This window comes from Nycticebus coucang, chromosome 4 (assembly GCF_027406575.1).
Source record: "Nycticebus coucang isolate mNycCou1 chromosome 4, mNycCou1.pri, whole genome shotgun sequence".
Taxonomy (NCBI): Eukaryota; Metazoa; Chordata; class Mammalia; order Primates; family Lorisidae; genus Nycticebus; species Nycticebus coucang.
Genome location: NC_069783.1, coordinates 105,542,524 through 105,558,040, shown reverse-complemented (window position 1 = coordinate 105,558,040; position 15,517 = coordinate 105,542,524). Strand labels below are relative to the sequence as shown.

General features: G+C 45.9%; 1 protein-coding gene across 7 annotated transcripts in view; it reads left to right on the top strand.

Annotated features, from left to right (window-relative positions):
* EP400 (E1A binding protein p400) overlaps positions 1-15,517 on the top strand; it is a 137,578-nt gene that overhangs the window by 58,160 nt on the left and 63,901 nt on the right. For all 7 annotated transcript variants that reach the window (XR_008379402.1, XM_053587150.1, XM_053587153.1 and 4 more), the window contains 9 exons: positions 1,037-1,227; positions 1,786-1,963; positions 6,590-6,726; positions 8,336-8,505; positions 8,779-8,953; positions 9,067-9,203; positions 10,225-10,411; positions 13,333-13,499; positions 14,731-14,900. Coding sequence is in view for 6 of the 7 variants with exons in the window: in XM_053587150.1 (XP_053443125.1) it covers positions 1,037-1,227; positions 1,786-1,963; positions 6,590-6,726; positions 8,336-8,505; positions 8,779-8,953; positions 9,067-9,203; positions 10,225-10,411; positions 13,333-13,499; positions 14,731-14,900 (1,512 nt within the window). In the remaining variant the exon portion in view is untranslated. The remainder of the gene's footprint in view (positions 1-1,036; positions 1,228-1,785; positions 1,964-6,589; positions 6,727-8,335; positions 8,506-8,778; positions 8,954-9,066; positions 9,204-10,224; positions 10,412-13,332; positions 13,500-14,730; positions 14,901-15,517) is intronic.

Here is a 15,517-nt window from a genome sequence, read left to right as displayed (position 1 = left end):
ATTTCTGATTTGTTTGTTTCATGGTGTTGGAGGAGAGGTTACTAAACCATAAGATACCTGTAAATCCATTCATGATACTAACTTCTAATAGCCTTGGAGACATTTTCCAGATACCAGGCTATTTTTTTTTTTTTTTCTGAGACAGAGCCTCAAGCTGTTGTCCTGGGTAGAGTGCTATGGCATCACAGCTCACAGCAACCTCCAACTTCTGGGCTCAAGCGAGTCTTCTGTCTCCACCTCCCAAGTAGCTGGGACTATAGGCGCCTGCCACAACGCCCGGCTATTTTTTGGTTGCAGCCGTCGTTGTTTGGCAGGCCGGGCTGGTTTCAAACCCGCCAGCTCAGGTGTATCTGGCTGGTGCCTTAGCTGCTTGAGCCAAAGCTTTCCAGAATGGTCCTAAATTTGATAGTGTCATGATAGTTCATGCCCATTTATCCAGATAGTACTAGACTACAGTACTGGACTACAAACAAAAGTACTGCTCAATTCTATATTGGAAATACTTAGATTCTATAAACCTTTTTCTTTTTTTTTTTTTTGAGACAGTCTCACTTGCTCACCCTTGCTAGAGTGCTATGGTGTCTTAGCTCACAGCAACCTCAAACTCTTGAGCTCAAGCAATTCTCTTGCCTCAGCCTCCCAAGTAGCTGGGACTACAGGTGCCCGCCACAGCACCCAGCTATTTTTTTTTTTTTTTTTTTGTAGAGACAGAGTCTCACTTTATCACCCTTGGTAGAGTGCCTGGCGTCACACAGCTCACAGCAACCTCCAACTCCTGGGCTTAGGTGATTCTCTTGCCTCAGCCTCCCAAGTAGCTGTGACTACAGACACTCACCACAATGCCCGGCTATTTTTTTGTTGCAGTTTTTTTTTTTGTTGCAGTTTGGCCAGGGCTGGGTTTGAACCCACCACCCTCAGTATATGGGGCCAGTGCCCTACCCACTGAGCCACAGGCACTGCCCCCCCCCTTTTTTTTAATATTTAGGTTTATAAAACTATCCCAGTAGCCCCCATTTTCTTTGTTTCATTGTTGTAGATGCAGAAGATGCTCCAGGTGACAGGGAGAGTCGGAGAGATTTGGTTCTCATTGACTCACTTTTCATCATGGATCAGTTTAAAGCCGCTGAGAGAATGAATATCGGGAAACCAAACACCAAGGATGTCGCGGAGGTCACTGCTGTGGCTGAAGCCATCCTGCCCAAGGGCAGTGCTCGAGTCTCAACCTCGGTGAGATGCAGGTTTCATATGGGGGATGGGTCTTTGTGAGTAAGTGCGTGTATCTCAAAGAATCACTAGAAAAGCTTTTCCTGCTTCCAAAGAAGCACTTTATCCCAACTATAGAAGTTGTCAGAAAAAGAAATTCTTGATCTTTCTCTTCCTGTTTTCTATATATAATTTTTGTGGCTTTTCACTCAGTTTATCATGTGACTGTGCTAATTTTGGTTTTCAGAAAGTTTTGGACTGGCACAGTGGCTCATGCCTATAATCCTAGCACTCTGGGAGGCCACGGTGGGTGGATTGCCTGAGCTCAGGAGTTGGAGACCAGCCTGAGCAAGAGCAAGACCCTATCTCTAAAGATAGCTGGGTGTTGTGGCGGGTGCGTGTAGTTCCAGTTACTTGGGAGGCTGAGGCAAGAGGATCAGTTGAGCCCCAGAGTTTGAGGTTGCTGTGATGCCATGGCACTCTACCAAGGGCGACAAAATAAAATTCTGTCTCAAAAAAAAAAAAAAAGTTTTGGCAGTTATGTTGACAAGCAGTCATTCTTTGGCTGGTCTGTTGCTGCAGGTGAAGTTTAACGCTCCATCTCTGTTGTATGGGGTCCTCAGAGACTATCAGAAGATTGGCCTGGATTGGCTGGCCAAACTGCACCGAAAGAATCTCAATGGCATACTGGCTGATGAAGCAGGGCTTGGTAAAACAGTACAGATCATTGCTTTTTTTGCCCACCTTGCTTGTAATGAAGGTAAGACTTCCTTTTTTAAACAGTACCTGTTTGCTAAGACTTCACACTAGGCAGTATACCTGATGTGAGGGTGGGGGACATAGCCATATCCACTTCTTCTCACCTATCCTTTGACTTGAGCAGAGTGAGGCTGAGAAATATTCATTGCATGAACAAGTAAAAAACTTGTTCACAGTTAATATTAATTAGATCGAGTAAATCACTGTTTCAAAATTATGTGGTTGTGCTTTGTGACTTCAGGTGTCTCCCTGACTGTGGGGCAGCAGAGAAGTGGCACAGCTTTCTGTGCTGCTGCTAGGTGGGGCAAGCCAGTGCCGCTGGGCTCTCAATTATGTGCCAGCTGCAAGTCAGGTCAGCAGCACTCGGGGGTAGTTCATTGGTCCCTCCGGCCCTCTTTGTCTGCCTTCCTTTATAATGTGCAGGCCCTTCCCATCTCTTCTGCTGGATTTCACCTCTTTGGGCAGCTTACCTGCATGGGTACAGCAGCTCTGAGTGATGGTTGCCCAGCCCCTGTGCTGTCTCTGGTCCTTTAGCGAGTGTAGCTCGTGCAGGCCCTCTGGCCTGCTGTGGATCTTTGGGGTCAGCTTCTTGTTTTTTTTTTTTTAGATAAAGTCTCAAGCTGTCACCCTGGGTAGAGTGCTGTGGCGTCACAGCTCACAGCAGCCTCAAACTTTTGGGCTTAAGTGATTGTCTTGCCTTAGCCTCTCATGTAACTGGGACTACAGGTGCCCCCCACAGTGCCCAGCTATTTTTTTTTTTTTTTTATTGCAGTTGTCATTGTTGTTTTTGCTGGCCTGGGCTGGGTTCTTAACTGCCAGCCTTGGTGTATATGGCTGGTGCCCTAACCCACTGAGCTATGGTCACCGCCAGGGTCAGCTTGTTGTTCATGCCCCATCTTCTCTCGGCATTTGGGTCAGGTGCCTGCCTCAGTCCCCTGCTCTGTGCCTGGCTCCAGAAGAGGGTGTGACTTGTGTCTCTAGCCCAGGAGAGGCCTTGCTGTGTTCTTCCTCTTGCAGAAGAAACACCTCAGAATGAGGTTCCACCTGTGCTCCTGGTACAGCCTTAGAGTAGCTTTGCTGTAGCTATGGAGGAAAGCCCACATAGCTTCATCGTTTTCACATCTGAGTTCTGAAAGTTATGAGGGCTCCTTTGGCTCAGGAGAGTCAGCTGAGGGAGGGTGGTGAATCAGTGGGTGGTCTGGCTGCAGGCTAAGTAGGAGCTTACAGATCACTGAGGGTGCTGGAGGGCTGAGTGGAGGGGCCCTTGAGGAAGAGGGTGTGCGTTCACATGGCTGATTATCCTTTCAACATAGGAACAGCTTTTTCTAAACATTTTCCTCTCCAAACTATCATTCAGTTTATCATAACACTATCATTAAATAATTCTTTCTTGCTTTTTTTTTTTTTTTTGAGTCAGAATCTTACTCTTTCCCCTGGGCTAGAGTGCCATGATGTCAGCCTGGCTCATAGGTACCTCAAACTCCTAAACTCAAGCAATCCTTTTGCTTTGGCCTCCCCAGAGTGCTAGGTGGGAGCCACTGCCTCTGGCTGCAAAACTTAATCTCATAATCAGTTTCTGAGTATAAGTTAGATCAGCTTCTGAGCTTGTAATTTTCTTCCATTAATTTGTTTTTGTCCAAGTATCAAAATGTTTCAAATGTAGTACTTTAGAATAGATTTACATATGTATATAAGATATATATTTATATAAAATATATAAGTATAGTTTCCCAAAGGTAGAATATAAGTATATTTTCCCAAAGGTAGAATAACCACTTTGTCTTACCATTTTGTTAATTTAGGTTTAAAAAGTATTATTATTTTTATAACAGTAAAATACTGAAAGTAACCTCTACTTACTTTAAAAAAAATAGGGGATTTTATTTCATGTATTGAATGAATGAGTGAATCATTCATTCATTCATCCTTTAGGTACCTACCTGGTACCTGCCCTGGACTAGGTGCTTTTCTAGGTCCCCATGGTATACCCTTGGCCCCTAGAACACCCATACACACAGATAAACCTGGAATGTGGAGCCTTGAAGTTGGCTGATGACCCAGTGGTGGAATAGAGCCTGGTCCAGGAGCAGGGATCTCAGAAGATGGGGCAGAGCATGTGGGGCTGCAGGTGCAGATGGTGTGTCCAGGAAAAACATCAAAGCTGGAGTCAGGGTGGGAGAATGTGTGGGATGGGAGGAGATGCAATCAGTAATCTCTGGGCCGGCCATGAAGGGAGCCTGGGTCTCTGCAGGTGTCTGTGTCAGTGTGTGCCACCAGACAGTGTTGAGAATCCGTCCTGAGGGCCAGAGGGAATGGGCATAGTTAGCTGTCCAGTAAGGGAAGGAGCTGCTGGGGTCCAGAAGGCGTAGATGCTATACCCTAGAAAGGAAGAGCTGGCAGAGGGTGCTGGGTGCTGCCTGCTCTGCTGCACCGCTGGGGTAGACCACAGGCATGCCATAGTGGATATGTTCCATGTTATACTTGGCTCCCCTGCCCCAAGTTGGTCTCTGGGGCTTCTCCTCACTCTGTAACTGGAAAGCCACTGGAGCTTACCAGCTCTCCAAGAGCAACTTATTTCTTGAGATTTTAGCTATGAAGTGCAGATTGACTCACACAAAGTAAAAACTCATAAACTCACGACTTTGTTTTTCTTTTTGTAGAGACAGAGTCTCACTTTATCGCCCTCAGTAGAGTGCCATGGCGTCACACAGCTCACATAACCTCCAAATCCTTGGGCTTAGGCGATTCTCTTGACTCAGCCTCCCAAGTAGCTGGGACTACAGGCACCCGCCACAATGCCTGGCTATTTTTTTTTTTTGTTGTTGTTGCAGTTTGGCTGGGGCTGGGTTTGAACCTGCCACCCTCGGCATATGGGACTGGCACCCTACCCGCTGAGCCACAGGCGCCGCCCCTGTTTTTCTTTTTAAAGGAAAAATAATGTCTACCTTCCTCACCTACTCCCATTCATAAGTGATGACCACAGGACAGTCTGTCAGTTGTCCTGCTCAGCCTTCTCCTAACGTTTATCTAGGCACATTTGGATAGATACCCGCCTTTCAAAGAATGTAATTATGTGCAAAGTAGTAATTTTTTTTTTTTTTTAGGAGATAGGATCTTACTGTGTTGCCCAGGCTGGTCATAAACTCCTAGGCTCAAGCGATCCTCCCAAGTAACTGGGACTACTATAGGCCTGTGCCTGCCTTAGTTTTATTTTTAATCTTATTTTTACTGGGGGAAAAATGCCATCTGAGTTTGGTTAGTGTTTCTTTACTCATAAGGTTGTGTCTTTCAAAGAGCTTATATTTTTTCTTTGCAAAATTTCTGTTCAATTTTTGGTTCATTATTCTATTGGGTTGTTCCTTTTTAGAATCAGAGGAATGGTTAATGAAATAGCAGTAATTACCACAGATTGTGTTTTGCTAATTTTTTTTTTTTTTTTTTTTTTTTTTTGAGACACAGCCTCAAGCTGTTGCCCTGGGTAGAGTGCTGTGGCATTACAGCTCACAGCAACTTCCAACTCTTAGGCTCAAGCGAGCCTCCGCCTGCCACAACACCTGGCTAATTTTTGGTTGCAGCCATCATTGTTGTTTGGAGGACCCCCTGGGCTGGATTCGAACCCACCAGCTCAGGTGTATGTGGCTGGTGCCTTAGCCGCTTGAGCCACAGCGCTGAGCCAATATTTTTCAAGTCTACCATTTCTTTTCTTTTCTTTAGAGACAGAGTCTCACTCTATTGCCCTCAGTAGAGTGCTATGGCATCACAGCTTACAGCAACCTCCAACTCCTGGGCTTAGGCAATTCTCTTGCCTCAGCTTTCCTAGTAGCTGGGACTACAGGTGCCCGCCAGAACGCCTGGCTATTTTTTTGTTGCAGTTTGGCTGGGCGGGTTTGAACCCGCCACTCTCGGTATATGGGGCTGGCACCCTACTCACTGAGCCACAGGCGTTGCCCCCTAAAGTCTACCATTTCTTTCATTTAACTTGGTTTATGTTTTACTTACAGCTTAGAAATTGAAATTTGCTGTGCATATGTTACTCTTATAAATTAGGGAAACTTTGATTTTCTGAAGGACATTATTAAAATTATTTATCTGGAAGTGGTTTGGGTGTGCTCTGTCTAGAGGTCAGGTGTCACCAGTGAGCATGAGGCTCTGAGCCAACAAAGCACAGGTGAGGCACCTGATTTTCAGGAAGCTGGGCGGGGCCTGGGGCCTTGGGGACTAGGTCTGACTGCTCAGTCTGGATGTTTTCTTTGTATGTCTGAGTATTGTTCGTTGTAGTTAGGAGTTCTTCTCAGGGTCCATCATGGTTTGAATAAACTAATTTTAAATTTCAATCAGTGATCATTCATCAGCGTATGTGCGAAGTGCTCCCTCAGGTTAGGCATCCTGTGTCCCCATAACATCTCTGTGGGAGCTGTGGAGCAGTTGCTATGTACTGTGATGGCACTTGAGGCTTGTGCTGGTGTCTCCATGTCTGTCTAGTCATGCATAGGGTCATTTGACACGTGCTTTGTTAAGCTCCACTGGTCAAACACAGAGCTGGGTGCCTGGACTTGACAGATTATTTTAAAGTGGAAAATTTTGCCTTTTTTCCTTTGGAAAATTCTGTAGCTTTTTTCCTTTGTAGGTAATTGGGGCCCTCACCTTGTTGTTGTGAGAAGTTGTAACATACTCAAGTGGGAACTTGAATTGAAACGTTGGTGTCCTGGCCTCAAAACCCTCTCATATGTCGGCAGCCACAGAGAACTTAAAGCAAAGAGACAGGTATTTTTTGAAAAACATAAAACTAAACAGAAAACATCTTAATTTTTATAGAAGACATTTTAAAATGTGAAGACATACTTAATAACATAATTATTATCTTTCATTTATTGGTGAGATACCAAACGTTCAAGCTGTCCCTAGATTCTGAAGACCTTGGAAGTATACCCCACCTGCCTGCTCCTTCCCTGTAAGGAGGGCCATGCACAAACAGGCCAGGGATGCGCAGGGCTCAGTCTCAACTCTCCACAGCAAGAGACATGGTGTTCTCTGGAAATATGGTATCCTCACTTGTGAGCCCCATTGATTTTCACAAGCATAAATGAGAGGTTGTGATGCATCCTTGTTCCGAATTATAAACTCACAAATAATTTCCATGGAATTCCTCTTTTAGGAATACTTGTGATTTATAGCTAAGTTCTTGGAAGAAATTTGGAGTTTTTTTCCTGTCCACCCAGTAGTTTCTAGTACCAGATCACAAAGTAAATGTGTACTGATCACAGTTTTTCATTGACTATAAAAGTTTGGTTTATCATTAGATGTTACCGTGTTGCAGTGTTTAGTGAAAGAGTGAGTACCTTGAGATGTATGTCTTAGTCTGTTTATGCTGCTATAACAAAATACCACCAGCTGGGTAATTAATAACAATATAAATTTGTGTCTTACCCTGCTGGAGGCTGGCAAATACAGGTTGCCAGCAGCTTCAATGTCTGGTTAGGGCCAAGTTTCTGCTTCCAAGATGGGGCCTTGTTGCTGTGTCCTCACACGGGAACAGTGCAGAAGGGCAGGCAGGTCTTAGTCAGTTCTCTCCAGCCCTAATGACATTCATGAGGGCAGAGAGGTCCTACCACTTAACACTCTTACCAGGAGTTTCGGAGGAGACATGTTCAAACCATAACACTGTTTCTAGTTTTTTTTTTTTTTTTGTAGAGACAGAGTCTCACTTTATGGCCCTCAGTAGAGTGCCGTGGCCTCACACAGCTCACAGCAACCTCCAACTCCTGGGCTTAAGCGATTCTCTTGCCTCAGCCTCCCGAGTAGCTGGGACTACAGGCGCCCGCCACAACGCCCAGCTATTTTTTGGTTGCAGTTGGGCCGGGGCCGGGTTTGAACCTGCCACCCTCGGTATATGGGGCCGGTGCCTTACTGGCTGGGCCACAGGCGCCACCCTCTAGTTTTGTTTTTAAAAGCTTATAGTGCACTGTGTTGCAACATAGGTATTCAAATTTTTAATCACTGTTCTTCCTTGTTCAGATTATATACTATGAAAGCTTGTCTCTCTTCTAGTAGAAATGGGAAAGTTTCATTGTTTCCTTTATGATAATTTCTTTATTTTCCAAATAACCATTGTTGGTGTCTCTAAAGCAACTTACTAATTTGTCAAATTGATAAATACTTTTTATCTAAAAGTGTTTTAGACTCCTAGAGGAAAAGGTAAAAAGATAGACTCAGCCCTTTTCTGTGCAATAATAGCAAGTTCTTAAGAAAACCAAGTAAAATTAATCATGGGTGGGAACAGTTTAATGGTAACAATTCTGGAAAGTCAGTGTTCTCAGGTGACTGTGAAAGACAAAAAATACGAAGAGGCTCAGGCTTCCTTTCTTTGCTTCAGGAGTGGGCCACGCCCAACAGCTTCCACGTCTGCCTCACGTCCTACACACAGTTCTTCAGGGGCTATACCTCCTTCTCACGAGTACGCTGGAAGTGCCTTGTCATTGATGAGATGCAGCGTGTGAAGGGCATGACTGAGAGACACTGGGAAGCCGTCTTCACCCTACAGAGGTCTGACATGCTATTCAAGCATTGTGTGCTATTCTCTCATCACTGAATGCTCTTTCCCGGTGTTGAAGTAAAGGGTTCTTTTAAAGAAATTTAGATAGTTGGAGATACACAAAGAATTGCCTTTCACCTTTATCTTAGCAAATAGAGCCAGAGAAACCCCATGAGTTGATTCACTTCAGTCTCTTCCTTTAAGGCTTGTGTGTGTTTATGTTACTCTGTAAAATCACTCCTATATCTGGCTGCGTATCATGGCATCTCTTATCTTGTCTGCAGCCAGCAGCGCCTCCTCCTGATTGATGCACCGCTGCACAACACATTCCTGGAGCTCTGGACTGTTGTGCACTTTCTCATCCCTGGGATCTCCAGGCCCTACCTGAGCTCCCCACCGCGGGCCCCAAGTCCTGAGTGCCAGGACTACTACCACAAAGTGGTCATAAGGCTTCACAGGGTATGTCTACCTTTGTGCTTTCAGCTAGCTCATTTAAAATGCATATGCCTTATTGTAAACATATTATGGCATTCGTTTTGGAAAGAAAACAATAGATAGGTTTTTCTTTTTAGGTGACACAGCCATTTATTTTGAGGAGAACTAAAAGAGATGTGGAAAAACAGCTGACAAAGAAATATGAGCATGTTTTAAAATGCCGCCTTTCTAATCGACAAAAAGCTTTATACGAGGATGTTATTCTGCAACCTGGGTATGTGTAGAGTCTGGGCATGTACCCCTTCACCCTCCCTGGCTGGGAGCTGGGGCCCTCCCTGTCATCTTAGTAGTATGTTCCCTCCTGGAAGGGCCAGGATCTGGCAGGCTTTGCAGTCTCTGATGCTCCCATTCCTCTCAGGCCCACTCCATAGGCTACACTAGAAGTTTTCCTACATAGCTGCCCACTTTCCTGTTCCCACTAACACTGTTGACCAGATTAGTCTCACGATGGTATAGGTTTATCCAGGAGCAGCGCTATGCCAGACCAGCTAGTCTTTTCTCAGCCAGTCATAGCACCCAGGGCCCAGGCTAGCTATGGCCTTGGAGGAAGGCAGCATGCTGATGTCGTGGGCAGGCAAGTGGTGGAGGAAGCATGTCTTAGGATGACCCGCATATGCCATCTCTGATTAGAATTGACACAGCTCCCTGTAACTGTCCCACAGTACTCTCAGGTGGTTGTTTGGGTTCTTCCAGTCATGTTGCTTTCCTGAGTTTAAACAAAACAAAACCTTTGGAAGTCAAGTTTTGCAGGATTTTTAATTTTTTTGTGCTTGGTAATGACTCCCTGCTGTGTGTCTGCTCTTAGAGCTGAGAAGAATCATGTGTGGTATGCTTACTGGTCTGACCGATGCCAACACCCAGCCAGCCTGCATGGGGTCACCACATTCCAGATATTCCCATGTGTCTGTTAGGTGACTGCTACTCCTGACCTGGCCACCCACCTCCTTGTGGGAAGAGGACTTGGGGGTCCCAGTGAGGCGCTTCAAGGGGTGGATTAGAGTTGGTGGTGTGAGCATGTGGCAGGGCAGAGATGGTGCAGGCAGAACTGTAGCTTGTGGGCAGCTGGGCCGAGCTCCTGTGGTGAGGCTTGGGTTCCCCTCCTGCACTCCACCCACTCATCTGTAGGAGGAGCATGCACTTGGTTTGTGCGGGTTTGTAGCTATGTGTGACAATTCTCATAGTAGCACACGCTGACCACCCTGAGTGAAGTGTCTCATGTCTTCTTCCATGAGCAGAACTCAGGAAGCTTTGAAGAGTGGGCACTTTGTCAATGTCCTAAGTATTCTAATGAGGCTGCAGCGGATCTGCAACCACCCAGGGTTGGTGGAGCCACGGCTGCCAGAGTCCTCCTATGTGGCAGCGCCTCTGGAGCATCAGTCAGCCTCTCTGGTTCTAAGGGCTCTGGAGAGAGAGCTGTGGAAGGTAAGTGGAACCCTCACATTATAGATAAAACCATTCTTGGAAATTAGTTCCCAGCAAACTGCTGGTTGCATTTTGAAGCTGCCTGGCACTTGACACTATATGGCAACATTTGTAGTCACATCTCTGACCACTGGAAATCTACTCCAGGGAGATAGGCTCAGGGTGCAAAAGGGTGCAGACAGAATTGTTCCTGGTGTCAGGTGGGATGGGGGCCACAAGGAAGATGCTGAGGCTGCACATATCTAACGTAGGGTTTTGCTGGGGCCGTGGAGTTGCTGGTTTTTGACTCGGCATCTTCTTGCTCACTGAGTGCAGAGTGGTGTCCCTGTGGGCACAGCTGCATGCTCCTATGGGTGTCAGTGTGCTGTAGACCCACAGCATGCACTGTTTCCCCCACCCTATGCACCATGATGTTGAGTTTCCTGCTGTGTAATGTGGGAACAGTCATGTACTTCTGTAGCTGTGTTCTGTGTGGATGATTCATAGATGGCATCTGACACCTGAGAGTTTGGTGCATGCTGTTTTTTGTTATTTTCTTTTATTCAGTGAGTATTTATCGAGTCCTACTGTATGCTAGATGCTTTTCTAGGCAGTGGAACTAATACAGCAGTGAACAGGGCAACTGGCAGCCCTGCCCCTCTGGGGTGTGTATCTGTCTCTCTCTCTCACAGAGTGTGGAAAGACATTTAGTAAAATGTTATTAACTTATCCCTAGATGGTAGAAATTTGATCTTTTTTAAACAAGAAAATATACTTGTATACTTTACTGTGTTTGAATTTTGGGGTAATGAAAATGACTTATGAAACTAAAATTTTTGAAAGAAGAGAAATTGGATCAGATTGATACTGAGCATGAAAATACAGCTCATTGGCTCCCACCATCTGCTGCATGTGGGGCCAAGGACTTGTATCCATGTTCCTAATCTCCCATCCTCTCTGTGAGGGAGATTCTACTTACTGGCCCCACCTGGGGAGGGTGGGCCAAAGCCAGCGGTCTGGACATGTGTTTGCCTTGCTCCCTGACAGCTGGCTTTGTCTGCCTCCAAGTCCTTCACTGCAGGAGATGGGTCTAGACCTCTCATGAAGAAGGAGATTGTGGGGACTGAGCAGGTCCACATTGTCACTGTCTGTGGTAGGGCTGGGTGGTGAACAGGACACAGGTGCTGTGTGAGAGAAGTGGTGTAAATGTTATTGCTTCTGCTGCCACTGTGATAGCCACTGTTAGCATAGCATTGTCCTTTTTACCGAGTTAAAGAAAAACTGAACCATGTGGAAATAAAGATGAACCAGAGACAGATTTCCTAAAGGTATAAGGAGAGATGTTACATACGTAGTGATTTTTATAGTCTGCTTTTATTTTAAAAACAGTTTTATTGAGGAAATTCACATGCCATAAAACTCAACCTTTATAAAGTATACAGTTTGTTGGTTTTGTTATAGTCTTAGAGTTGTGCAGCCCTTACCACTAATTCCAGAAATTTTGTTACCCAAAAAGAAATCCCACACACATTAGCAGTCACCCCCATTTTCTCTGCCCTCAGCCCCTGGAAAATAGCAACCAACATTCTGTCTCTGTGGATTCACTTTTTCTGGACATTTCACATAAATACAGTCCTGTACTATGTGGCTTTTTATATCTGGCTTCTTTTGCTTAGTGTAATGTTTTTAAGGTTCATCTACATCAGTGGTTCTCAACCTGTGGGTGGGGGTCGAACGACCCTTTCACAGGAGTCGCCTAAGACCATCCTGCATATCGGATATTTACATTACAATTCATAACAGTAGCAAAATTACAGTTATGAAGTAGCAATGAAAATGATTTTATGGTTGGGGGTTATCACAACATGAGGAACTATATTAAACAGCATTAGGAAGGTTGAGAACCACTGATTTACATTGTAGCGTTGTCAAGACTTTCATTCCTTTATAAGGGTGAATGATCTGTTGTATGGCTGTACCACATTTTATCTATTCATCAGTTGATGGACAGCTTTTTGACTATTATAAGTAATGTTGCTGTGAACATTTGTGTATAGAGGTGTGTACAGACTTGTGTCTATACCTAGGAGTGGGATGACTGGGCCACGTGGCCCTCTGTGTTTAGGCATCTGAGAACCTGCCTGATTGTGTCCCCAGTAGCTGCACCAGTTTATACACCACTAGAGGGTATGGGGGTTCCCTTCCTGTGCGCTCTCACCTTCCTAGTGTTGTGAGGCTGCGCTTGAGAAGTTAAAGTCCTCAGCACAGTGCAGGTGAGTGGTGCTGGAGAAGGGGGATGTGTGCTTGGGGACTGTGGCAAGAGTAAGTTCTAGACCTCTTGTGAAAAGGGAGGCTCCTGCACCCTCCTCCCATTGTTGCTGGGCGTAGCCCTTTGGCTGCAATGTGGCTCAATCCTTCCCACCATGTGTGCTCCTCTGTCACTGAGAGCGCAGGTCGCTGCCTCCCTGGTCTCTGCCTCTCAGGTGGCTGCCTCCTGGTCTCTGCAGCTAGCCTCTCATGGGTCACAGATAGGAAACATGGTGCTATGCTCCCATACCAGCCTGCACACAAGTGCTGGCACACTCAGGACCCCTAGTCCTGTCACTGCTTCTTAGAGAAGCCCGTCCCGTCCACACTCTGCAGACCAGACGCTGCCTGGCTTTGCTCTCCCTTTTCTGTCAAATCCAGTTTGCCTCAGTGCTGTCCGCTGTAGCTCACTGTCACTGGGGAGGATTGGGGGTTTCTGGTTTCAAGATGGGGAATGGACAAGTGGGGCCTTGGCCTGCTCACACTAGAGCCCACAAGGGATTAGGATGCTTCTCAGGGAAGACACCTGCTTTGGGGCCCACCCTCCCACTTTGAAAGAGGTTTTCATTCTTAGTCAAGTGCTTTTTCTACCACCTCATATACTAAGCTTTTTTCCCCCCCCTTTTTCTACTTAGGAAACGGATCTTTCTATGTTTGATTTGATTGGGTTAGAAAATAAAATCACTCGCCATGAGGCAGAATTGCTGTCTAAGAAAAAGATCACGCGAAAACTCCTGGAGGAGATTGCCACTTCACCACCCCCATCAGCCCGGCTGGTGCCAGTGAAGCTGAAGGCCAGCAGGTATGTCATATGGCTAGAAGCAGTGGGTGACTTGTCTGCTCACTGGCTGCTGGATGGGTGGCTCCTAGTGCCATGGGGTTAGGTTCCCCAGCTAGCCCCAGGCTGTATGTACTGATGAGAAAGGCTGCTTGTCTGAGCTGGTTGTCTGCTTCTCCTGGGAATTTCCAGTCATCCTGATTTTGTGGGGGTAACTGGCTGTGGTCACTCATCTGCCCAGAAGAGCTGCCTTTCTTGACATCTGGAAGACAGCCCAGGGACGGTGGGGCCTTCAGGGGTGAATCTAATCTGGTACCTGCTGTGGTAACAGCTGGTGTGGTCAGAGCAAGCAGTGACAGCTGAGTTACATCTGCAGTGATGCTCTTGCAGGTGTCAGGAGGCCATTTTGGGGTGGTGGGCAGGCATATTAGATGAAACTAAAGTATAAATGATTAAGACAGGCCAAGTTCAGTGATCGGAAATAAGCGAAATCCTAGGCCTAGGGTAAAAAGGGAAGAAAAAGAAGAGAAAGTATTATAGAAAGTATTATAGAAACAGGAGGGGCTAGGCCTGCAGACTTGTGGTCTGGCCAGGCTGCTGCATCTCTCGTTGGCTGCCATGAAGGCTTTGAGCTGCCCACTCTTCTCACGAGCACTGACAGGGTAGCTTTGCCTGCTGATGCACTGAGCCACTAGGCTGCTCCTCAGGGAGCTTGCAATCCTCATTTAAATGAATAGGTGGTGTTTATACCCCTTGGTGCCAGTGTGGCTTCATTAACAGCTTTTGATGACCATCTCTGTCTGTTACTTTGTAGATACATTTTGAAAACTGCCATTACAGTTTTCCAGGTCACAGGAAGAGCATGTTCTGTGTCTGTCACCTGAATTGTCATATTATTAAATGGTTTTGTATGTTGAATTTTCTTCCCATTTCACTTTTATTCTGCATGAGGGTATTATAGACTTATATGCTAGATGTGTTTCTTCTAATCCACATTGATGTGAACTCAAAAATTAGAGAATGTTTATTCCTGTATCACCAAGAGTCAAGGTAGAGGTCCCACTTTAATACACTGGGTCTTGTCACCCCCTCCCCTGACTCACAGGGAGCTGCACTGAGAACTCTTTGCTCTGTCCCCCTTAAGCTGCTAGGAGTCCCCAACTGCCCCCTGGGGTGGTCCTGTGTCACCAGGGCTCTTTCTTGGCAGCCTGGTGATGCTCTGTGTATCTTCTTTCCTGGACCAACGGGCATCTAGGTTGTTTCAGCCTGTGCAGTATGGCCAGAAGCCCGAGGGTCGCACCGTGGCTTTTCCCAGCACCCACCCACCCCGGACCGCACCCACCACCACAACTACTGCTGCTTCACAGGGCCAGATTCGAGGACGGCCACCTGTTGCCACATTCTCTGCAAATCCAGAGGCAAAAGGTACACTTTATATAACTATCTCGGTGTTGCAAAAGGTTTTTGTGGAAGTAGCTCATGGTACTTTCCTCTTGCCCTCTCTGGACATTGTGGTCTTTCCTCTTGAGTGGGGATGGGAACTGTCACTGGCTCTCTGAAGATGCCATGTGTTGTTCTTTTTTTTCTCCCCATGTGTCATTCTTGATGAGTTTTAGACTTTTTTTCTTAAAATGGATTTTCCCCCCTGCTTAAGAAGTTTTACTCTTAAGTTGAGTGATTATTGATCTGATGATGTGTATACCTTGGCAGAACATTTTCTTTTACATACATGCATGTATATCAAAGTCATTGAGGAAATGCTTTTTCTTGTAGTTTTTTTTTTTTTTTTTTTTATAAAGAGATGGGAATCTTGCTCTGTTGCCCAGGCTGGTTTGAAACTCCTGGCCCCAGGCGATCTTCAGGCCTCTGCCTCTGAGTAGCTGGGACTACAGATGTGCGTCACCCTGCTTAGCTCGTTCAGGAAACTTATGAGAAAGTCTGTTCTTATTATAATTGTCATAATTTGTGCCATCATTTCAACGGAACTTGATTCCTTTGAAGAAAGATGGGTTAAATAGCAGAAATGGTAATGCAATAGTTAA